The following is a 24,049-nucleotide window of genomic DNA, read 5'->3' as shown; positions in this document are numbered from 1 at the left end:
GAGGAAGCTTCTTTTCAGGGATAGATATGTACTTTATTAACGATGATTTGGCAAGCCACACCGTTTTAGCGACTTATCCAGCGACATTGGTGCTGCCGATTTCTCCTCCTTTCAGGAACTTGTCTGTGCAAACTTGATTGAAGAAATTGCATTCTTGCATCCTTTCACCACCAGAACAATTCCAACTTTATAGGGCAACGCCACCTTTTCGGTGGTGTGTATACAGTCAGGGACCGACGACTGCAACTCGTTCGCGTGCAGAATTCATTTTTGATAAAACTTGATGCACTATTTGTAACACCGGAAAACTAGCCCGAGGTCATAAACTTTACGAGATATCCGGGAGGCTTGGCAGGTATGCGAGTAATACCATCCGTACAAAACACACGAATGCCTCACAAAGATTTATCGGCCGCTCAAACATTTTTGTGCCAATAAATTAGCCACAATGAAGAGCGCTAGTTAACCATAACAGTCAGCACGAGGATAACTATCTTACAACAAATCTTGCGAAAGAAAAAACTGGGCATTTAGGAAATTCTTATAGTTTTGGCATTCAACCGAAAGCTGCAGAGGGTAGCGTTAAATGGGATCTAACTGGAAAGGTTGGAAGCAGTACGCTTTCAGCTGCTCTGTTTCACATTATGCGTAAGGTACATTTGATTCAAAAGTGAATAAGAAGAAAGGAAGAATGACAATAAAAAGGGCACTTTGGCAGGCACAAACAGTGCAGTCTGCAATATGACCGGTGCACCCTCAATACCAGAAGCTACTTAGAATGGGCTATACTACATCGCTGCAATTCAAAAATTAGAAATGATCAGTGAAAGCAACGTTAAGGTTAACGCGTTGAAAACACGCGCGATCATACCTATTGAGGTGTCGCGGCATGTTAAACTCACAATTTATATTTATAGACATTGGTAAACGGTCCGTACTGACGTTCTGCATCACTCTGCAGGCAACGCTGGGAGCGCCATATAGCAGCAAATACAAGACCCATTTACGTCTTCTCGAGATAGAGGTATAAGGATCAGCTCGCAGTCCTGAGCAACTGTGGCGAGTTGCAGGAGCTTGATAATGATAATGATGATAATAATAATAATGTTTATTTTTCGTCATCACACTGATGAAGGAAGCTGTAGGTATAAGCTGCTCTCCGTGTTCTCCGTAGAGGCAGCTTGACAAAGGCCCACAGCTACCTCTGTACAAAACAGTCAGCAGCGGCAATTGCAATAACATGCCACATACAGCAAGAAACGAAAAAGAAATACAGAGGATATTTTAGTTTCATAAACAGACAAAGTGAGAAAGAGAGAGAAATAGAAGGCAGGGAGGTTAACCAGACGCACGTCCGGATTGCTACACTGCACTGGGGGAAGGGGGTATGGGGATGAAGAGAGAGAGAGAGAGAGCACAGTTGAAGGTTCGCACCGTGTCTACACGTGGTTCCCAAGACCTGTCGACTTGAGGTATTTCAAGAGCGCTTTCGTGAATTTCTGTGCCATCGACACGTACCGCCAGGGTCCAAGGATCGAAGCACAGCAACAAGTGTAAGGGGGACCAGAGAAGCAACGCAATTTAAGAACATAGCATATGCAGTTTTCGCAATTTGACCTGTGTACACTGCAGAAAATCCATACTAGCTTTCACATATGTATTAAGTAGTGTATGCATTAGGTAGGATAACTTATCTTTGGAATAATTAGCTTTTGGGGTTATCACTTTCCGCATTTCTTTATATCGTGTATTAAGCGATGTAATGTTTTGTTGTAGATGTGAAAGGTCATACAGAAAATGTCGATTTTCTTTCACTGCGCGCCTAATCGCTACGGTTAACCTATAAGTGTAGAGGTTCTGTACACGTAAAATTCCAGCCTTCTGAAACAATTCTCCCATGTGGGCATCGTAGGGTGAGTTAAAGAGTATTCTGATATATTTCTTTTGCATCAGGTATAGTTTTTGCAAGTTCACAGAAGCTGTGGAGACCCATACCGGAAAACAACAGGTGAGGAGTGAATAAAAAAGGGATTTATAAAGTGAAAGTTTTACTTTAAATGACAACACGGTTTTACAGTCATATGTCATACCCAAAACGTGCGATAACTGGTTGAGCACCCTGTCGATGTGTTCGTTCGCCCATAATTTCTATATGATTTACCCGCTCAATTTATCGCCATACGTAAGTTGCAAATTACCGTTTATTGGGTTATTTTTTTCTAAATAATACCGCTTTTGTTTAATTTGTGTTAACACTTAAATTATAAAACATGACCAATGTTTTAGTTTTGCCAGAATCAGATTCATTCTTTCCTGGAATGTTATACTCTCTTCAGCCGAAACACTATTGCTGACATCGTTGGCATATAGAACGTATGTAGCATCGGGATAAGTGCGAATTAAGCCATTTATGTAGGCTATAAAAAGAAGAAATAAAAAAGAAGGATGCTTCCCTGCGGTAAGCCCTTAGAAATAGACTTCAGCTCCGAGCAGTTCTTGTCGATTTCAACTACCTGTTTGCGACGTTTTAAATGACTTTTTATTAAGTCTAATGGATTCCACAGCATTGTAATTTCTGAAACAACGTAGAATGCTGAATATTATCAAATGCTTGGGTAAAGTCTACATACGCACGTAGCACCTATCTTTATACATACCAATCTTTCACGTTACCTGCTAGGCCACAGTGGGCAGACAACTACTGCCAAAGAACGCTTTTTTTCAGCCCCCAGGCCGCTGTCAATCGTTAAGCTAACCTAATATAACCTGCCCTAACCTTTCTTGACCTACTATTTGGTCTGGCCTGCATGGTGACTTAGACAACGTAAAGGCCCCTGCGAGTCAGTGAAGATCTCGCACAGTAGACAACTCAGTAGCTCTTGCCGCGTCTTGTGACAAAGCCGCATTAATATTATGGCATTTGTGGATGGATTTCTGCAACGTATCGTAGATATGTCAAATGTGAACGAGCCGTCGGCGCATATCTGGTAGCAGATGCTACAGCAGTGTTAAGTCTCTTCGAGAGGAAAGTGAGCAAGGTGCGGTCAAGGAAAACAGGCTTCGCTTTTGATACCAGGTATCATCGTGCTGATCTCCCAGGCAGAAAACATTCAAGGTGGCAGCAAAGAGACGGGAATTATGCAATTGTGGAGTGAGGCAAGTTCGTGCACCTTGAAAGTATACAACGAGCTGCCCGTGGATGATCGTGCTTTCTAGCGAGATGTGTAGCGTGATGTCGAAGCAACTCGTGCTTGTGTAGCACCATAGTTAAAGGAATAACGTTAAGTGAAGGTACAGTGCCTCTAAACCATAAAAAGAAATTCTGGCAAACCTCAGAGAGCCCTAAATAATTTAATATGATAGCTCTTCTACAGTCAGTTTCGGTTTCATTTCCCAGGAAAAGTTACTGTGTCGTGACGTCATAACGCAGAAGGTGGTCTATGATTGGTTGATTTATTGATTGATTGAGAACAAGCGGTTGCTTTCTTTTTGAACGATCACCTGCATGGGTCCTTTCACTTCTTGCGCAATATAACGTCCAGTGTGACACCTCACTGGAGCAACGAGTGTCTTGTCAATGCACTATGGTCACGTAGGATCAGGACATTGCGATGTTTTGGCACCTTCTCAGGCTCGCCCGTTCGCCTACTATGCTACTCGTTGCGATGCTCGATGTAGCAGTATAGCAGACGATCCAACGGGCCGCAATTATCAAAACATTGCGATGTCCTTCTCCTACGTACGTGAATACCTTCTGCGTCATGACGTCACGAAAGTTGCCTCCTGGGAAACAACACTGAAACTGAATCTAGAAAAGCTATTAAATAAATTATGTAGGGTTCTTTGAGTCTTGCTAGTACCTTTTATGGTGTTTAGAGGTCTAGGACTTCCATATGCAGCAAAAAAAAAAAATAAAAAACAGTAAATGTAATTTGAGTACTCCTTCAAGACGCACATGCCTTCTGTTATGCACCTCGCTACTACGGGGCTGTAGTATACTCGGCCTGCGGGATATGACCCTCGATGATTGCTTCTATCCGAGTGGTTGTGTTTCTCGACGTGACCAGGGTCATCTCGCCTCGCTTTGTTTCCCACAACAAACCGATTTGGCTTCCCGTTTATAAGACATTCTTTTTTCTTTCCGAGGGACGAAACCTTTCTTGTTGTATCTTTGTTCTTCTTTCAATATTTTACAACCTCTTCTATTTAGCGCAAACTGCGTGTTCTTTTTTGGCGTGTCTGTTCTGTTCCCAGGCACGCTCTATTCTTTACCGTTTCTGTACTTTAGTGTTTGTGACCTGTCATCTTAGTGTTTTTTTTATTTCTCTTTGGTTTTCTTCTGCCTATCTGCAACTTCTGTTTCTATCCCCTCCTTCCCTAAAGGGTAGGCAGGTGACGGGCCCCTCCCTGTGGTAGATGCCAGCCTGCTCGCTTCGTATTTATCTTTTCGTCCTTCGTATATGTATTTTCATATCTAAAAAATAGTAATAGACTGTTATTGTTCCCGCAGTTCAGCCGCTCTAGGGGAAGCCAAGACATGTACCCTTAGAGCTCGAGCTTGAATTGCTTATAAGGGTATCATGTTCGCCTGAGAGCGGTTTTGGAGTGCAGGAAGCAGTACGGTACGACGTGTTCACGTAAAGCCAAAGACAGGATTCGAGAGAGCAACCAGCAACATTATCGCAAAGCGTTAGTGTCATCCGGCATTTTAAACCAAAACTTCGGCGATGTCACTCCATCTGGATGACCATGGCCCACCAAGACAAGGCCTCCAGTGGACGACAAAAAGCGGCGTCGCTTAAGCGCTTCAGGAGGTATGCGCGTGGGTTTTGAAAGAGTGGCAGGCGGTATCCATCGAGAGGGTAGCGAAGAGTTTCAAATTCAAGGGTATATTACGCAGTGTGGATGGCACGTAGGACGGCCACCATTTGTAGGGTGCCGAGTAGTTGAGTTCATCAAAGTACGAGCGCTGCGGAAGCGATGAAGGCGGCTGAATGAAACTGTTTGTAGTCAGTGGCCAGTGGTTTCATAATTTTGCCCAAGAGTCTGAGCAACGTTTGAAGCGTTAGTGCACAACCTCTAGCCTTAATTGTGAAGGTTTACGCGATGTACTTTTTATTAAATGTTGCCCTTCCTCGGGGGGGGGGGAGGGAGAGGGGGGGAGTAAATACGATGTCCGCAGCTGATGCTGTTTGCATCAAGGAAGGCGACTATTGCCTGCTTGCATTTATTTAGGAAGTAGAAGTGCAGCTCTAACTTTATTTGCGAGCATGAAATCCAACATAAGAATAATAACTGTGTTCAAAAGTTCTCCGAATCTACTGAAGATCTGTATTCAGATGCATTTCAGACGTTTCTTTTGCTCATTCTGCATCGAATAAGCGCATAGTTTTGTGTACCTGTGTGTGTACGATCAAAGAAAACAGTGAATAAAAATGCCCTTTTCTTTTGGGATGAAAAGTTAAGTAATACTTTCTCCCTCATTATTGTTCGTAATAAAAACGGAGTTCTTTAGAGATATCTCTATGCCATAGAGCTATCGATTTTCTTCCAATAAAGATGTATTAAATTCGTTTACTTGCAATAAAACCTTTATTTTGTCAGAATGCCGACAAAGGAATAAGATTGGGTAGATTTTCATCTAAGACATGCTGCTAGGCATCTGCAATTGAGGCTTGCATACAATCACAAAGTACCACAAGGTAAGCTATGCTACAAATATAGGACATCCATATATAGACGTTTCAGTGCATGGTTGTCACGTCGTCTGCTCCACGCCTTGTGAGATCAACGTAGAGGGGAGAAGGGCCAGTATCCGTGACCGCCACTTGTGGTTGTCAGCGCCAGGCTATTGCTAGTTGTTGATTCCACACCGTTGTTTCAAGCCAACCAGTTCGTTCAGTTCCGTTTCCTAGAAAAAGAAATGCTCGAATAGTATGGTTTCAATGATTAAGAAGTGGGAACCGCAGCCTTTGTGAAAAGTATGCGGGCTACTCCGCGTCTTCACCACCAGCTATGTCGTTCGGCTGCGTGGGGTTGTTCCCGTGGCGCTCTTGACGTTCGAGACCTCTGGATGGTGAGTGTAAGAGAGCTCTTTTCATTCCCCAGAGTCCTGGAGCTTATGGCATTCGCCGCATACCACAGACACTCCCTTAAACAGCCTTTAGTCAGCTTGGTGGTTGCAGGCAACGTAGCCCGCATTCATTTGACAAACAGTGCACATAACAAGCCTTCATTGAAGAAGTTGGATGCTATAAACGTATTTATCGTTTCATCTTATTGCGCGCTCAAACTTGGGTGGATAAGCATCGGCTTCTCGAACGATCACCTGTATCGATGCTTTCACCTTTTGCGTGATATAACGCCCAGTGCGACACCTCACTGGAGCAACGAGTATCTTGTCAATGCACTGGAAAACTATATCATGTAATACTGATTGTATGGGTGTCATTACTGTCGTTTGATACATTATCCTGCCTGAGCCAATTAGAGGATACTGATAGTGAGATCCCCTAGCGTTATTTCTCGAGAATGTGGCCCCATAATTAGCCCCAGTTTAGCCCCAGTTTAGCCCCAGACTTCCTTTTCCGAATGACTTTTCAGTACTGACAAAACTATTAATTCAAGCAGTAAATATTTTAAGTCCGCAAATGTGTACAGGTTAAAACATGTCCCGGTCTTGTTACCGTCTTTGATTTCCTTTATTCCCAAATTCCAATTAGCACGCCAGGTTTTTTCTTTTTTTTTGCTAAACCACTCATATTTTCTCTTATACCAATCACCATATCTACTACCGTTGTTCTTAATTGTTAGCTGTAGAAAGTTTTGGACAAGTGGTATTACTTTCATCGACGTAAAATGAATGAACATAACAGTTATAAAACAACAATGGAGCATCAAATGATGAATAAATTCCCTCGTAGTGTTTTGGAGTTCTGTAACGTAAAGCTATTCCAAACTGTTTCTATTCCGATTCTCCAAAGTCCCCCACGACTGGTCAAAAAATGTTCAACCCACCCCTATTTCTTCTGTCTGTCACGCGACGTCACGAAAACCGCGAAAGCTCCGAATCTGATAAGGCGTGTACACACTGACTATGCATGATTAGACCTAGCAATAATAATAATAATAATAATAATAATAATAATAATAATAATAATAATAATAATAATAATAATAATAATAATAATAATAATAATAATAATAATAATAATAATAATTATTATTATTTCTGATTCGGCGCCTTTTTCGTCTGTAGCACTCTGCTACTGGTCAAAAGTTTTCGGGCTACGCCCACTGTACCTGTCTGTCACGCGATGTCATAAAACCGTTAGAAAGGCCCGCGTCAAAGTTGCGTGACGCGATAAAAATGAATTAATATGTCGAACGAAGCTCTTTTTTTTTCTGAATAGCGCGATACTGCCTCGTTCCGAAAGGAATAGAAGATGGCTGCTCGCTGATCGCTCTGGCACTGGCTACTTAGAGGTGCCGGGGAGCATGGATATAGTTGCGTATAATAAGTTTTTTTCCTTGGCAGTGTATGTTATCGAGCCCTTTCGGCAAGTAGACGACATCGCTCTCTGCCAACTCTTCTTCGCTGAGGATTCGTTTTACCGGAATTTTTAATACTCCGTTGCATACCGCCGCGATTTTTGACCAGCCACCGCAAAGTAAAGGGCAGCGGGCCAGTCGCAGACGTCGGCGCCGCCCTCCTCATCCGGTTATCTGCTTTCACTGCGCTGGCTCGGCTCTACCGAAACACTGTCCAATTGAGTGTGCTGCTCGTCTCTTGTCAGCCAGTTGGACAAGACGAATCGCTCAACGTAGGCGATGTTAGTCGCTTTGATAGCAATCAAAAGTGCCCTCTTATAAACAAGCAGAGCTCTTGATTGAGCTCCTCAAACAACTCGGCGGGTTACCGGCCAATGTTTGCGTCAGTGGCTACGCAAATTTGAAGTCGGAATATAGAAATAAAAACAGATTGGAACAGGTTTACGTTATAGGGCCCAACAATAACCAATAGGTAAAATGTGAACTACTGTGGTATGTCTTTATAGCGTCATCTCACTACTTACACTACTTATATCTGTAAGCTTAAGTCGGAAAATAAATGCTAACCACTCAAGCAACCTAAGATACTACCAGTAAAAGAAGTAAGCTTACGGCCAGGTGTTTCCCAAGCTCTGCCACCTGAAACAAAAAGTGCAAGACGCTGCTGTAGTGTTCTTAAAGCATCTTAAAAGACAATACTGACACCAAAAATAGTGTTGCTTCTTTCTTTCTTCAATTATTAATTGTCGAGCTACCCCACAATTCCTCGAAAATGCAATAAATAATTGCCTCATAAATCAAAATACGGCCAAGCATGCACTTATAGTGACATGTGGCTTCGGACTTGATGCGGGTTTATCGTTACATCTGGGAAACCGGAAGGGGTGGTCATGCGGTATCACAAACCATCTGTGCACTGATCACTGAGTCCGACGAAGTGGTCGCAGCCCACTCAGTGAGCGTGTCAATGGCGGTATATGAGAAAATGGGTGATAGAAGATAATTGGGAGACTCCGAGTTACAATAGAAGCGACAGGCAGAAAATCGGTATTGTCCTTACCGAGAGGCAAGAACCAGAGATTGAAGAAAGAATGACTAGTACTGCGGGGCGCCCCAACTTCTCGTTGACAAGGTTATCGTGTGGCTCGGGGACACTGCAGCGGGCGCAGTGACGCGCGTGAATGGTTCATTATAGCACGTGATTACCAGGCACGAAAATCCTGTTTCGGGCTCGAATCGGTGCGGCTGTTCGCACGTATTTTGAATTGGTCGCAACTAAATCTTATGTAATTGCTTGTATGGCCTCACCTTAAATGTATTTAATACATCTATGCTAAAACTTCGGGAAATACTGCGTAATACGAAGCAACCTTCTATTGCCTAAATAAAACTGCCGAAAGCTCAGCAGAAAGCTTTTAAAATGGGGCGTCGTGCAAGAAAGTGGCCTGTCCGAAATACTTATTAGCTTCGAACAATCAATTGCGCTGTTACGTAAACTGCTGTAGTTCAATAGCGACTTCTGCTTGTATTCTTTTTTTTTTTCATTGAACAGCTATGCATCCGTAACGCTTCGGTTGAGACAGAATGTCTAGCAAACCGATTTTAATGAAGAAGTGAACGGCGCGAAAACGATAAGGTGACAACGACAACATGACACCGACGGCGGCTGCGATATAAGAAAGACAACACGAAATGTGAGACGGTTGCGTCACGACGACGATGGCGACAATCAGGACGACGACAGCATGATGATGACGATTCGTTGACTCACATCGGAGACAGCGATCACGTAGGATATTCAACACTACGTTGGTGTCTCTAAGCTCATAGACTAGACAAATCGCAGCTTATACATGCTATTCGCCGTCTTTCATATAAGGGAATAGAAAACTTCGCGACAGCCTACGTTTTCTGTTTTCTTCTTCATTCCGATAGCAATTATACGGACACTAACGGCGAATTTCCGCCGTCGCCCTGAAGTTCCGCAGAAAGTCCAAGGGCGATAAAAATCGTCGCCGCGCGTCGTATGCTGTATGTGCGAGTGAAAGCGTTCGAGGGTGAGCCGGTGATCGCGGCTCAATCTCGTGCACGCAAGGGAGGGAAGTGGGGAGGAAGCGTGCCGTCTTCCGTCGCGTGCAAGGCTCTGAGGTTAGGGTAGGGAGGCGGGACGCATTCTGCTCCGGTCGGCATGGGCCGCTGTATCCTGAAAGCCATCTGCGCCGGGGACAAAATCCGCCGCGCGCTGTCTTTACGCGGCTTAGTTCGCGTTGATGCTAGAAGCAGCACGAAGGTCAGTGGGCTCGCTGTTGCTGTCGTGTTTCCTCACTCCAGAGTTTCACAGCGAGTTTCCGTGATCATCGAGGGAGATGTGATCATGCTTGCTTGTGCGCGTGGGACGCCATGCTTGTTAATTGAGTTAGCATGCCTATGTTTACAAGTTTATATGGCCGATAAAACTACTGTCCTTACTTTGTATAGCAGTCCACTAATTTGCTATCGCAATCGATGCTTCGCCTTTCATACGAAACTACTACTTCTCCCGATATGCTGATCGCTTGGTAACTGGTCGATGGTAGTGAATTGGACTATTGTAAAGCTCCCACCGGTTCTATGCTACGTTTTAATCCTTGGTGATATTTTGTACACTGCTGCGTCAGAATGGAACTACTACCGGTTTCTTAGCACGGAATAATAGGCCCTGCCCACAAACCCCGCGAAAAGAAAGAAAGGTGAAAAAAATATTGCGCGGACGGTTATGAACAATGACTGAGCATTGTAAGCGTTTCACGTGCTAGACTGAGCCCGTTTTCCTGCTATCGAGCGCTTGCAATGACGAGAAGTATACTACAAAGGAATAGCCGTTCACATGCACCGCAGTTCAGCGAGCGTCGGAATGATTGACAATGCGTGCATTTGCTGATGCTAAATTCTTATGGCTTGAAACAATCATTTGAATTGTTCTGTTCACCTTATTGAGGCTCATTGCTAAGTACAGTTTTGTTTTGTTTATTGCGTTATGATGGTTTTCAGAATATTACAAAAAAGAATTGGTTTTTGGAATATAAAAAAACCCATTGTATATGATGAGCTTTACTTACCATCCATGATCTATGTCTAACAATGCGGCTGCGCAAAATTGTGATAACTTGTTTATGTACTGGAAAAACGTCAATTAGCATTTAACGTAAATGACTTAGCACTTATAAAGGAGCATGGTGAGGCTAGCATGCAAGAGATGAACCACAAGTGCCACACACGTGAAACACAAAGAACAAAAAACAGCAAGCAATCCGTGAAGAATTGCCGAGAAAAAAAAAAAACATGTATTACGCATGGTTCCCATGGTAGCTGAACAATAGGGGGGCTAGATTACAATCTAGCCCCACTATTGTTCAGCTACCATGGGAACCGCGCGTATTGAAGGTTTTTTGCATATCAATCCAACTACTTCAAGAAACAAGTATGCCGCTGCAGTGTATCCGCCCCTGCGCACACTGTAGCTAAACGTTTCTTCGTCTTTGAGCTTTCGAGAGTGAAGCTAGAGCAGGCAAAATGAATGAAAGCACAGAGTTCAAAAGTCGGCATGTTTAACCCGGGACCCGGGAGTGATTCCATTCTGACTCAAAGCAACCAGACCCACTTTGAAGAAAAGTGGCGTGCAACGCCCATTTGGACTCACCAGGTCACCGTTCGCGCATAGGAAGCGAACGAGACAGGTATCGCTGTCGCACCCATTGCTCCTCTTGATGCTGTCAAGAGCTTCTTTCAACTGAAAGGTAGATTAGTGGAGGACAGAGAAGGCATTAATTGCTGTGAAGACAATCTTGCGCCCGAATGAAATAGTTTTGCTATTTCAATTCTTTATCATTTATGAGTAAACGTGTCAGATTTTTTAATGTCTTCGCAATGAAAATTTATTCCGACTATTTTCTATTATCAGCGACAAAAGAGTGGTTTGGTCACTAATGCTAATGAACACAAGGCGCGCCCTTGTGTCAGTTACCTTCAATGTCCCTACGCGTCGAACACAACGGAAGAAGACTTCGATTCCGGCGTCCGTGTCACCTGGAAACAAGTGTATAACAATGTACCATGCTATACATCAAAGAAATAACCTCGCACGACGAGAACAAGGACCCGCCGTGTTTGCTTAGTGGCTATGGCGTTAGGCTGCTAAGCGCGAGGCCGCTGGATCAAATCTCGGCCATGGCGGCCGCATTTCGATGGGGTCGAAATGCGAAAATGCGCGTAGATTTGGGTGCACGCTAAACAAACGCAGGTGGTCCAAATTATTCCGGAGTCCCCCACTACGGCATGGCTCATGATCCGATCGTGGGTTTGACAAGTAAAACTCTATAATTTAATTGTGATGAGAACAAGAATCAAAACTAAAGAGGAAGGGGTTGCTAGATGTACGTACGGCAAATATCGAGGCTGGAAGTTGAAGACTGGCAAACAAGGAGTAGCAGCAGGCCCGCAGTAAGAATGTAGGTTTTCATCTTGGACGCAGAAAACACTGCCCACCCCTTCACAGGTAATCAGAGTGACTGCCCTCAGTGTGGCTCCCTTATATTGCAACGCACAACGGCCAAGTATTATTATGCTTAAACAATGGGTGCGAGATGGCGCCTCGGCTCGGCAGATAGTCTATATTTACCTCCTCTTTATCTTGGCAAGGTTAGCGGATGTGTCTCTTTGAGATACCGTCAATGCGTCTTAGCTATACGGAGTCGGGGGGCAACCCGCGGAAAGGGGGGGGGGGGGGTAGAGCTTGTAAGATAACAATTGTGCAAGTCGGATAAACTACAGTCTGGCGCTTCCGGTGGCTCCGTTATGCATTACGACGCCATTTTGGCAGACTCCCAGTGTTCTAGGGCTCTCTATCGAAACGTGGTGAGTCACACAGCTCGCCGTTTTATTATGCGCTGCTGATGTCACGTAACTGCTCGTGCTGCACTAGCTTCGAGGGCTCTACCAAAGCGCACCACGTATTGATTGTCCCCATTAACGAATTACTTTTAGTTGTGCAAGGCAATCTTCAAGATTAGCATTGGAACGTATACAGGGGCTTAATTAGCTCTGCGCGAAGTTCCAATCACGCGCATGAGTTTCCGTCCGGGGTGATCGCATACGCGTACTTTAGCGCCATACAGAGCCACTCGATACGCAATTGTAGCGAAGGTAGTAATTTCGCGACATTCGCAAGTTACCCACACATCTTTAAGTGCCCCATCAGCCTTTTCGTAAGCACTTTTCGAGCAATTCCGTGTGCTTCGACTCACACCTCCTGGAGAACGCCACAAACGAAACAAACACCAAATTTTTATTTAAGCTCTCAAGGAAAGAAAGCACTGTTCCAGAACTTTGATATGGTAAATATGGAAAATGCGTGTGCTGCGGAATCCTGGGACGATAAATGGCTGAAATGAAGACATTCATTGACCTTGGGCGTAAGCAGTTAGCCTCTCTAGAGTAGGCAGTCAATTCGGCGGTGTGCTGCTGAAGGAGCGCGCTTGTGGAGACACTATAGAGGCTATAGTAGGAGGCTCAAGGATGGATGGGTGGATGGATGAATAACTTTCTTGCGGTCCGTCGGTGCGCACGATTAGTGCGCAGCGGGCCGCTCCCACGTCAGGATAAAGAGGTCATGCCCTTGCCCCGCGTCCCGGGCCCGATGGACAGCCCAGAGCTGTGCTTCAAGGTCCGAGCTGCGTAGAGCTCGGTCCCACTCTTCAGTGGTGGTCCTGGCCCCCGGTGCCAGGGGGCAACCCCAGAGCACGTGAGCTAGGCTAGCTATATCCTTACAGTAGCGACCCGCATTGCGATGGTGCGCGCCCGGAAAGATATTGTGCAGGAAGGCCGGGTGTGGGTAGGTGCCCGTCTGAAGCCGTCTGTACGTGACTTGTGATTTCTTGAGTGCTTTGTGCCATAGCAGCATCGTTCTCTTGACTAACTTATAATGCTGGGTGAGATCGTTGTAAGTGACAAGGGGATCGCGCTCACTCACCCATCCTGCCGAGAGGGAGTCCGGGCTCGCACGGTGAGTTAGGTCTCGTGCGGCCTCGTGTGCGGTCTCGTTGAGGTTAGGGAGCGGCCCCTCCAATGGTCCCATATGTGCCTGGAACAAATTCATGTAGTGTGGGTGAGGTGATGAGTACCAAGTATTCTGCCGACGGTCGCGGATTTAAGCTTCCTGTTGCGAAGGACAGAATTGCCCTCTTGGAGTTGCTGTATACCAAGCTTTTATCGTCTTCTAGGGGTGCAAGACTAACGGCCGCCTGCTGGGCCACACCATGCACGCGTTCATGACCATGCCATCTTTGTTGAACACCGCTGCTACATGGGCTCGTTTGCCAGGATAGTTCGCTTCGTCCGTAAAGCAGCATGCTTTCCTGGAGGCGGCTGCCTGTCGGAGGAGTGCTTTGGCTCGAGCAAGTCGTCTGTCGATGTTGTGCTCTGGGTTCGTATTCCTGGGTAGAGGGGCTGGCCTGATCTTTTTCCGTGGCTGTTACACTCGATCTCACGAGGCGCGACGCCGATCCACCTGCCCGCAGGTGTGCCGGACAGCCTGGTGATCTGTGCCCGTTCCTGTGCCTCCACAATCTCGCTCAGCGTGTTGTACATGCCTAATGCGTCCAGTGCCTCCGTGCTCGTGTGCATGCATGGGTAGACCCATGGCTGTCTTGGCGACCTTACGCAGGAGCGTTTCAAGCTTGTCTCTCTCCACTTTGGGCCAGTTGTGCATGGCCGCGATGTACACGAAGTGACTGATTACGAAGACCCGTGCAAGTCTAAGCAGGTTGTCCTCCTTGAGCCAATGATGCCGGTTGGCCACTCGCCTTAGTAGGCGTGTGGCGTTCTCGGCCTTCGTGGTGAGCTTAGCGACTGTGATGGTGTGATCGAGCCGTTCGCCTATATTGGTATACTCAACATCTTGATGTGACGGACCAGCGGAATCGTGTTGCCTTCAGCTGTGTACAGGCGGACGCATGGGTCCGCGCCTGTGTCCCATCCCTTCAGTTTGGGCCCTCGTCTCTTGGGTCTATATAGCAGCAGCTCAGACTTGGTCAGCGAGCACCGCAGGCCTGTTGGTTTGAGACACTCCTCAGTGGTTCCGATCGCATTTTGTAAAGTGTGCTCGATTTGTCCTTCCTTCCCCTTTGCCACCCACATGGTCACGTCATCTGCATAGTGGTATGTTGGAGGTTCTCGATTTAAGTCAGTTGCCTGGGGAGTCCTATCATGGCCAGGTTTGAGAGGGTAGGGGATATTACTGAGCCCTGAGGGGTACCCCTGTCGCCTAGTACGACTGACTCCGACTGCAGGGACTCGACTCGTAGCAAGGCCTGCGTTCCCCTCAGGAAGTCACGGATGTAGTCATGAAGACGTTGACCAAGTCCGAGTGTTGAGATTTGTTGTAGAATGAAGGAGTGCCGTATGTTATCAAAGGCCTTTTCTAGGTCTAGGCCTAGGATGGCCTTGACGCCTCCTGTTGTGCTGTCTAGTATCTGGCTTTTGACCAGCTTCATAGCGTCTTGCGTCGCCAGCCCCTGACGAAAGCCAATGATGTTGCAAGGACATCTTTCGTTCTCTTCCAGTTAAGGCTTCATACGGTTAAGCACCGCACGCTCCATGGCCTAGCTTAATCACGACGTAAGCTAGATTGGGCGCAGATTGTCCATGCTGAGAGGTTTGCCGGGTTTCGGTATTAAGACCATGTTGGCCATCTTACATTGTATGGGAACTTTACCTGAACGCCATGTCTCATTAACTATCGCAGTGAGCTGTTCCGCGCCGCTCTCGTCCAGATTGTGGAGGGCCTTGCTCGTGATGTTATCCGGCCCCGGTGCGGATCAGCTGTTGAGACCTCTGAGCGCTTGTATGATCTCTTCCGTGATGAAGTCGGCATCAAGCTCCGCGTCAAGTCAACCCGAGTTTTGGGAGGTCGGGTCCTCGGTAGCTTCCCCATCCGCCACGGGGAGGTGCTTGGCCGTCAGTCTTGCTACGAGCTCGTCCGGTGTTTCGGTCTTGCATGCCTCGTATAGCAGCTTGCTCATCGCGTCGCTCCGCGAGGTCTTTGTGTTCGCGCCATCCAAGAAGTGTTTCATAAGGATCCAAGAGCCGCCTCTACGTACCTGCCCGTCTGTCATGTTGCAGATCTTGTCCCATTGCTGCCTAGCTAGTGTGGAGCGGTGCTTTTCAATGCTCCGGTTTAGCTCCGCAATCTTCTTCCGCAGCCGACCGTTCAGGCGTTGCCCTTTTCACATTTGCAGTAACGATTGCTTGGCTTCTATCATGTGGGCGAGTCTACTGTCCACCTCCTCGGTTTCCAGGTCGGTGGTGACCGTTCGCGTTGCTGCCTCGAGATACGTCTGGAGTTTCGTCATCCACCCGTGTAGGGATGTGTTCGCGTCCTCCGCGGACTTACCGGTCCTAAGCTCTCTGAACTTGTCTCAGTACACTAGCTTGAATTCCTTTTCCTCGGTCCTGTGCGATCCTAACGTCGTCGCTGTGATGTAGTTGTCGCTGCCCAAATCCACCCTTAGACCATGACGCTCGAGTAATGTTCTTGGTGAAGGCGAGGTCGGGCGTGGTGTTCCTGCTGGTGGAAGTTCCCCGTCTTGTTGGTTGTGTCGGGTCAGTTATGAGCTCGAGGCATGCCTCTATACTCTCTTCACATAGATCTTTGCCCTTAGGTGTACTCTGCACGTATCGCGACGTCGGATGCGGGGCATTAAAGTCTCCAGCCACGAACAGGGGGTTACTGCCTGCCAGGTGCGTGGCCTTGGTTAGGAAAGCCCGAAACCTCTGCCTCTGCTGTTTTGGGCTGCTGTATGCGCTGAGGATGAACGTTGGCTTGCTACGTTTCCCCTTGCCTGCTATCTCTACCATCAGAGATTCGATGTCATTAGACGGCATGTGGATGTCGTGCTGTAAGAAAGTGAGCTTGTTCCGTACCAGAGTCGTAACCCCACTACTGTCGGAATGCTTGGCCACGGTACGATAGCTCTGAATTTTAATGTGCTCGGTGAGTGTTTCCTGTTGCAGGATCACGCTAGGTTTCATTCTGTGTGTCCTGAGGTATTGCTGTAGCGTTAGAGTAGGAATGTTGTTTGCTGCAGGCGGACAGTTTGCCGCCTCGTGCTGTGTCTTGTGTAATCGGACAAATTGAACGATAAATATGACACCAGTTACTTCCGTCTACATGGTCTGCTTGAGATGCAAAAATACGTGACTAGGCTTCTCTAATGATTCCCTTCCACTTTTTCATATAAACATGTGGCGTAAAGTTTATAATTAACAAGCTAAAGTGCAAGTAGTTTACTTAAGGAATTGATTGATGAGGTTTTCTGGCAAATGATGTCTGCCTGGACAGATAATTCATCTGTAGTCACGTAATTCGAGTAAATTGTGTAGGCTATTTAAAAAAGAAATGTTCGTCATAGAAAAAGAAAGCCTTATATACAGGGTGTCGCACTTAACTTTAGCCAGAATTTAAACATATGCGAATGCCACATAGCTGGATAGGACCAGGTAATGATGTTTGCCGTCGCTTGGAGATACCCATATTAGTTCATGCATTTCTCCTAATTAGATAACTAGTCTTAATGAATTACTCCACTTCCCAAATATTGTAACTATATGAAAAGTGTCAATGAGAAAATTGTATAGTGACATGAAAAACTCCCAATACAGCTTTCTGTCGCTAACTACTTGCCCACATAAATGTGTCTTTTCGAGCGGGAAAGAAGCCCAAATGCGCGCAAAATTGTCGCGCGACTGGTCAGTCCAGGCATTTTGCCTGCTTCACCTCCGCCGCGGTCGGCCCTGCATTGCAAAATCTTCGGAATCGGTCCACGTATGGGCCATTCTTAACACCTGCTTCACCTCCGTCGCGGGTCAGCCCGGTATTGGACTATCTTCGGTGTCGGCCCACGTATGTGGAGTTTTTAAGGCCTGCTTAATTCACCTCCGCCGTGGGTCGGCCCGGCCTTGCACTATCTTCGGGATCGGTCCACGTATGAAAATTTGGTAGTCTATGTTCAAGGAGACGAGATCCGACAGAACCTAGCCATATACAGCTGCGCTGTAAAAAACAAAAGGCGTTTGCTTTGTACATTTCCCTTTTGTTGTGTCTGTGTCAGCATGCCTAACCTTTTCTAACATGAATGCCTAACAACTAGCTCAACTTCTGTCGTTCTAAGCTTGTCCATGTTGTGTAAGTGTGTATTAAGTACGAATTATCCTTTGATGCATCGACTGTACCAGCATGCTAGGCGTATATGGCCAGGCACATATCTCTAGCACCCATTATCTCATATATGTCTTTCAATCCGCTTTCTATAAAGCCTAGCTTCTGAATACCTCCCTAAATATTTGCAATAATAAAATAGAATGAGCAAACAATTCCCTATTAAGAAATCGACATCGAATATGGATCGCACGAAGGAGTGAATGGCTCTGCGAAAGTGCGGTGGCCTCAGCGGTCGCGGAACTTCAGAGGTTAGCGTTAAATATCCGTACTGTCGTTACTGCGTGCGTAAGTTTTGTCAAGGGAAAATAATTATTTGGATAAATACATAACATAAATAATAATAAAGCAAATAAAATAAAGGAAACGCATGTATGCAAACAATGCAGTGAGAAGGCAGCTCAAACAGTCATGGACGAAAAAAAAATAAAGAAAAAATGCGACACAAGCGCATTTCGGCGGCCACAGACCGGAAACAGTGCTCCGAGTTAGAGGGCCTAGATATGGGACAACAGCGAAAGCGCTTCACCGCTTACTCTCCTAGGAGGCTCTCAGATTTCTATTGGTGCTTGCACTGATGGGCGATTTGTCTTCAGCTGACAAGGCTCGCTGGGCAGCGCTTGATAAGATGTCCGCTGAAACAGCATAACACCGTAATCTATTGGCACTAACGCGGTGACCAACAGCCGGCGACGCTGCTAGTATGGTGCAGTGAGAGCTGGCGTGTTCCGTCTCGTATAGACTTCAGGTGAACTGTCACGGACAAATGTGGTGTGGACAGCATAAATCGCATTGCGGGAAAGAAACGAATATATTGTGGTGGACGGACGTTGATATCTTGCGACTTGGAACGGCTACTTATTAGAAGTGAAAACAGAGGACGGGTGATGTTTCGTAAGGATCTGTTTCATTTTCAATTTGGTTGTCTATCAACTGCTGTCCGGAGTGACCAATCCCAGCGAAAACATTGGCGCTTATTATTTATTTATTTATTTATTCAGATACATCACAGGTTCCTATTGGAAGAGTATGTAAAGCGGGTTACACAAAAATTGCAAGATCAATGACATGGAGCGAATGTGTTTGGCGTTTTGTAATACAAGTAATCAGTACATTATCAACACAAACAACAAAACTATTAAATGCACTGGTCATGTTGGGCTAGTATTGATTAGGCAGTAAATGCAGATACGTAAATTTAGCTCAATGTAGGTGCTAAAGTAAGACCAGCAAAAGCGAGGCCTTTAGCGCCGATCAGACATCGTTATACAATGGCTATATAGTTCATAAAAAAAAAATAAATGATGCCAAACAAGGTAAGGTATGACAACAGGACGTGCAGGTCCTCCTTATGCAGCAGGGTTTCGTATATCGACCACTCTATCTCAAAGACCATTCAGATGCGACACAGCACGTGGTAAAGGTGATAAATTAAATTCTCTTGTTTGGTCGAACAGGTGTTGCAAGCTTCGCTGATTATGGATACAACAAGAAATACGATGGGCATGAGCAAGCGGCAGCGTAGAAGCGTGATGACCATAAATTATTTTATGAAGAAGGTAGATGAGCGGAGATGTTTCGACGCAACTCGAGAGACGGAAGTGACAGTTTTGACTTCGTTTCGGTCACGTTTGAGTGTCGTTTGTAATCGCTAGTGATGAAACGCGCCGCACGGTTTTGTATTGCTTCGAGAGACTGGATTAGGTAGGCTTGTGGAGCTGACCATATAGATGACGCAAATTCAAGTTGAGGACGAACGAATGCAAGGTAGCCTAGCCTTCTTGTATTTTATGGTGCACTCCGGATATTTTGTTTTAAATAATCAAGCGAACGTGATGTTTTTGTGGTTACTTTTTCGATTTATTGGCCCAAGATAAGTCTAGCGTCAGATGGATACCTAGATATTTATATAAAGTTGTTTCATTTACGGAGTTGTTGTTAAGTGAATGCTTAAATGTGGAGTTGGTGCGTTTACGGCTGAAGGTAAGTAATTTCCACTTATGCGTGTTAAGGGTGATCTGCAAAGACATGCACCAATTAGTGGTCCTGTCAAGGTTCTCTTGTAGGTTGATATGGTCATTATCCGAGCAAATTTTACGATAAGCTACACACTCATTCGCCAAATATCTAATAATTGATGTGATTCCTTTTGGTAGGTCGTTGGTGAAGATTGAAAAGAATAGAGGCCCTTAGGCACTTTCCTGCTGAACTCCAGAGGTGACGTCGCTTAACAAGAACAAATTGTTGCTCACGACTGTGAACTGCTTTCGAGATGATAGGAAATTTCTAATTCACTACGTTGTTAAGGAATTTAAGTGAAAGCATGCTAACTTAGGTATTAAACGGCTACGAGCTACGCGATCGAATGCTTTTGAAAAGGCTGTGAATCTGCAGTCAGTGTGGAAACCTTCCTCCATGTTCTAAAATAGTTTGCGAGTGAACAGGATGAGCTGTGTCACGCATGAAAGGCCTTTACTGAAACCATGCTGCTTTGTAAAAAAAAAGAAGAAAAAGAAAACATTATGTCTAGAAACTGAGTGACGTTTGTGGCGATAATGTTTTTTAACACTTTGCATTTAACGCTTCTGTAGGTCTGTAGTTCTGTAAAGGTCTGTAGTTAGTGGCAGAGTGTTTATCTCTGTTTTTAAATATTGGGATTATTTTTCTTACCTTCCAATGATCTGGTATCTCACCAGTTGATAAGAACTGTTCGAAAATGTGTCACAAGATGATGCTGGAAACGCTGGAAACATCGCCAGTGTTTTTCAGAATTTTCTTTTTCATGCCGTCAACGCCGGAACTAGCCGATATTTTAAGTTTGTTAATTCATGATAAGACTCCTTGAGATGTAATGAGCATTGGTGTTATGTGTTGATGATTTACTTCAGGAGGCTGTAGCATTTTGGAATGGTCTTCGTTAGTAAAAACAGCAGTAAAGTATTTATTCATCAGACTTGAACAGTCCTCAGGTGCAACCGGGTTGCCACTTGATTTCGTCTAACAATGCTATGCCATCGCGGGTGTTCGGTGGAGCAATCGTTTGCCAAAACTTCCTGGCGTTGTTCTTAATAAGAGAAAGTAGATCATACGGATTAGCATAACGAATAGCATTACAGTACTGCCTCTCTAAGTCCTTTTGTTTTTTCCACGATGCTTCGCTGCCGACACGCTTCGAGATCTTAAAAAAGCGCTTCTTCTTGTTTAGTATTAGAAGTGTCCTGTGGAACCATGGCTTTGAGGTTTTAACGTGCAGTGAAATGCGGGGTGTACAAGTGCGAGTTAGTTCCAACAATGTTTCTTTCTACGTAGTCCAGTTGTCATTTACCGCCCTAAATAAAAAGTTTTTAAGAAAGGATTCGGAAAATGTTGGCCGGCCGTCATTGACAGCGTCAACGTTAGCTCTGTCATAGTTCAATATATACTTTGGAGTCACGTCGCGTATGGTAGGATTAGTAAGTATGGTTGATTGTTAATTGTAGCAGGCGATGGTCCCTAAGCCCATATATGCTGGTTATACGGCTGACAGTTTCCGGAGCAGATGACATAACTAAATCTAATATGTTTAAAGCTCCAGTGGGCGTGTCCACCAACTGACCCAAGGAAAAATTAAGTATGAGGTTAATAAATTCAAGACAGTTTCGGGAGCATGAACGCAAGTTAAGCCAGTCAATGTCAGGGTAGTTGAAGTCACTGAAGAGGTGCATACCGGCTTTTGGAAACTTCTTTCTGCTTTCTAAGATGTTGTCATGCCAGTTAGTGACGAATGTATCTTGGCTGTCAGGTTGTCGGTAGCAGACACCAAATACGGTCTTTGACCTTTTATATGCAACGCACACCCACAGTATCTCTATCGAAGTAGCGGTTAATATCGATGTGTTTCTTTAGAGCAGTAAGAACGCCCCCTCCCCGTCATTCGTTCCTGTCTTTTCTGAAGATGCTAAATCGGCCGTGGTCGTGCACGATCTCTTCATCAGTAATTTCCAAATGCAACCAAGTCTCGGTTAGTAACAGGATATCGCAGTCGCTGTTTTCAAGATATGAGCAGAGTTCCGTTCCCTTGGGAAATACGCTTCGTATGTTTGTGAATGATAAGGTTAGGGCCGAGTGTAAGTTGCTTTTCTGAGTTAAGTAGGAATTATTAGTGTACACACCACTCTGTTTTTTACGCGCTAGCTATTTTTCCCCCATCTGCCCCCACTCTATCATGTACAATATTCATGCATAAATTGCACCTAAAAGATGAGTTGCGTTGTTGTTTCTATTTCTTTTGATACAACGTTTTTGTTGGTATAGACTTAGACGCTTACGCTGTAGCAAGCTCAGAACAGTCTCTGTATTAAATTTAAAGAATCTTTTTTATACCAAAACAATCCACTGCCATTTGTTTTATTTGACTCTGACAGAATGGCGGAGTTTTTGGGTTCTGCCGTAATTTCTGTTATTTGTATTTTAGTATTGTTGCAAGCTGCAGCGCTCGCGTAGAGGTAGAACACCCACCTCGCGTGCAAGAGGTCCGTGGTTCGAATCCCGGTGCCGGCAATTTTCCACTGGATTAAAAAAAATCCGCGTGTTGATGAAAATGCATAAACAGGCCTGGAGTGCGGCCTGATCCCGGTGACCAGAACCGGTAACGCACTCCCTCACCAGAGCAGGATTGGCCACCCTGGTGCAGTACTTGGCCACAACCTCCTATATGAACAACACAATCAAACCCCGGCCCTCAGTCCCCAACAGCTGTCAAGCAACTGACCCCGGCGGCGGTCAGACCTGCGACGCAGCAGAGGGTGCTAAGAATCACTTGCTCCGGACGGGCCGCCATTGGTATATGAACCTGGCAACGTTTAACGCTAGAACGTTATCTAGCGAGGCGAGTCTAGCAGTGCTATTGGAGGAATTAGAGGGCAGTAAATGGGATATAGCAGGGCTCAGTGAAGTTAGGAGGCCAAAAGAAGCATATACAGTGCTAAAAAGCGGGCACGTCCTGTGCTACCGGGGCTTAGCGGAGAGAAGAGAACTAGGCGTCGGATTTCTGATTATTAAGAATATAGCTGGTAATATACAGGAATTCTATAGCATTAACGAGAGGGTGGCAGGTCTTGTTGTGAAACTTAATAAGAGGTACAAAATGAAGATTGTACAGGTCTACGCCCCTACATCCAGTCATGATGACCAGGAAGTTGAAAGCTTCTATGAAGACGTGGAATCGGCGATAGGTAGAGTGAAAACTAAATACACTATACTAATGAGCGACTTTAATGCCAAGGTAGGCAAGAAGCAGGCCGGAGACAAGGCAGTGGGGGAATATGGCATAGGCACTAGGAATATCAGGGGGGAGTCATTAGTAGAGTTTGCGGAACAGAATAATATGAGGATAATGAATACCTTCTTCCGCAAGCGGCATAGCCGAAAGTGGACGTGGAGGAGCCCGAATGGCGAGACTAGAAATGAAATAGACTTCATACTCTGTGTTTACCCTGGCATCATACAAGATGTGGACGTGCTCGGCAAGGTGCGCTGCAGTGACCACAGGATGGTAAGAACTCAAATTAGCCTAGACCTGTGAAGGGAACGGAAGAAACTGGTACATAAGAAGCCGATCAATGAGTTAGCGGTAAGAGGGAAAATCGAGGAATTCCAGATCAAGCTACAGAACAGGTATTCGGCTTTAACTCAGGAAGAGGACCTTAGTGTTGAAGCAATGAACGACAATCTTGTGGGCATCATTAAGGAGTGTGCAGTGGAAGTCGGTGGTAACTCCGTTAGGCAGGATACTAGTAAACTATCGCAGGAGATGAAAGATCTGATCAAGAAACGCCAATGTATGAAAGCCTCTAACCCTACAGCTAGAATAGAACTGGCAGAACTTTCGAAGTTAATCAACAAGCGTAAGACAGCTGACATAAGGAAGTATAATATGGATAGAATTGAACATGCTCTCAGGAACGGAGGAAGCCTAAAAACAGTGAAGAAGAAACTAGGAATTGGCAAGAATCAGATGTATGCGTTAAGAGACAAAGCCGGCAATATCGTTACTAATATGGATGAGATAGTACAAGTGGCTGAGGAGTTCTATAGAGATTTATACAGCACCAGTGGCACCCACGACGATAATGGAAGAGAAAATAGTCTAGAGGAATTCGAAATCCCACAGGTAACGCCGGAAGAAGTAAAGAAAGCCTTGGGAGATATGCAAAGGGGGAAGGCAGCTGGGGAGAATCAGGTAACAGCAGATTTGTTGAAGGATGG

At 45.4% G+C, this 24,049-nt stretch overlaps 2 protein-coding genes across 3 annotated transcripts in view; one reads left to right on the top strand and one right to left on the bottom strand.

The window, feature by feature from the left end:
• The window catches only part of LOC135906084 (sulfotransferase 1B1-like), a 456,107-nt gene that overhangs the window by 153,815 nt on the left and 278,243 nt on the right, over positions 1-24,049 (top strand). The gene's annotated exons all lie outside the window — the stretch shown is intronic.
• On the bottom strand, positions 5,574-12,143 carry LOC135906093 (antimicrobial peptide microplusin-like). 2 transcript variants are annotated; one of them, XM_065437272.2, is made up of 5 exons: positions 11,972-12,138; positions 11,555-11,616; positions 11,231-11,320; positions 8,164-8,190; positions 5,574-5,911 (listed from the first exon to the last, which is right to left on the bottom strand). In XM_065437272.2, exons 1-5 carry the CDS (start codon positions 12,048-12,050, stop codon positions 5,855-5,857), a joined length of 315 nt encoding a protein of 104 aa, XP_065293344.1. In that variant the 5' UTR covers positions 12,051-12,138; the 3' UTR covers positions 5,574-5,854. The 2 variants fall into 2 exon arrangements, with proteins under 2 accessions (XP_065293344.1, XP_070397380.1); XM_070541279.1 differs by lacking the exon at positions 8,164-8,190 and having other exon boundaries at positions 11,972-12,143.

This window comes from Dermacentor albipictus, chromosome 1 (genome assembly GCF_038994185.2).
Source record: "Dermacentor albipictus isolate Rhodes 1998 colony chromosome 1, USDA_Dalb.pri_finalv2, whole genome shotgun sequence".
In the NCBI taxonomy this organism is placed as follows: domain Eukaryota; kingdom Metazoa; phylum Arthropoda; class Arachnida; order Ixodida; family Ixodidae; genus Dermacentor; species Dermacentor albipictus.
This window is presented reverse-complemented; position numbering and strand designations above follow the sequence as displayed.

Excerpts from the sequence above, each read along its gene's own strand:
- LOC135906093 (XM_065437272.2), bottom strand. The coding sequence starts at position 12,050 with ATGAAAACCTACATTCTTACTGCGGGCCTGCTGCTACTCCTTGTTTGC. Across the intron at positions 11,321-11,554 it reads GACGCGTAGGGACATTGAAG|TTGAAAGAAGCTCTTGACAG; the intron begins GTAACTGACACA and ends TCTACCTTTCAG. Across the intron at positions 8,191-11,230 it reads TATGCGCGAACGGTGACCTG|GTGGCAGAGCTTGGGAAACA; the intron begins GTGAGTCCAAAT and ends TTTTTGTTTCAG.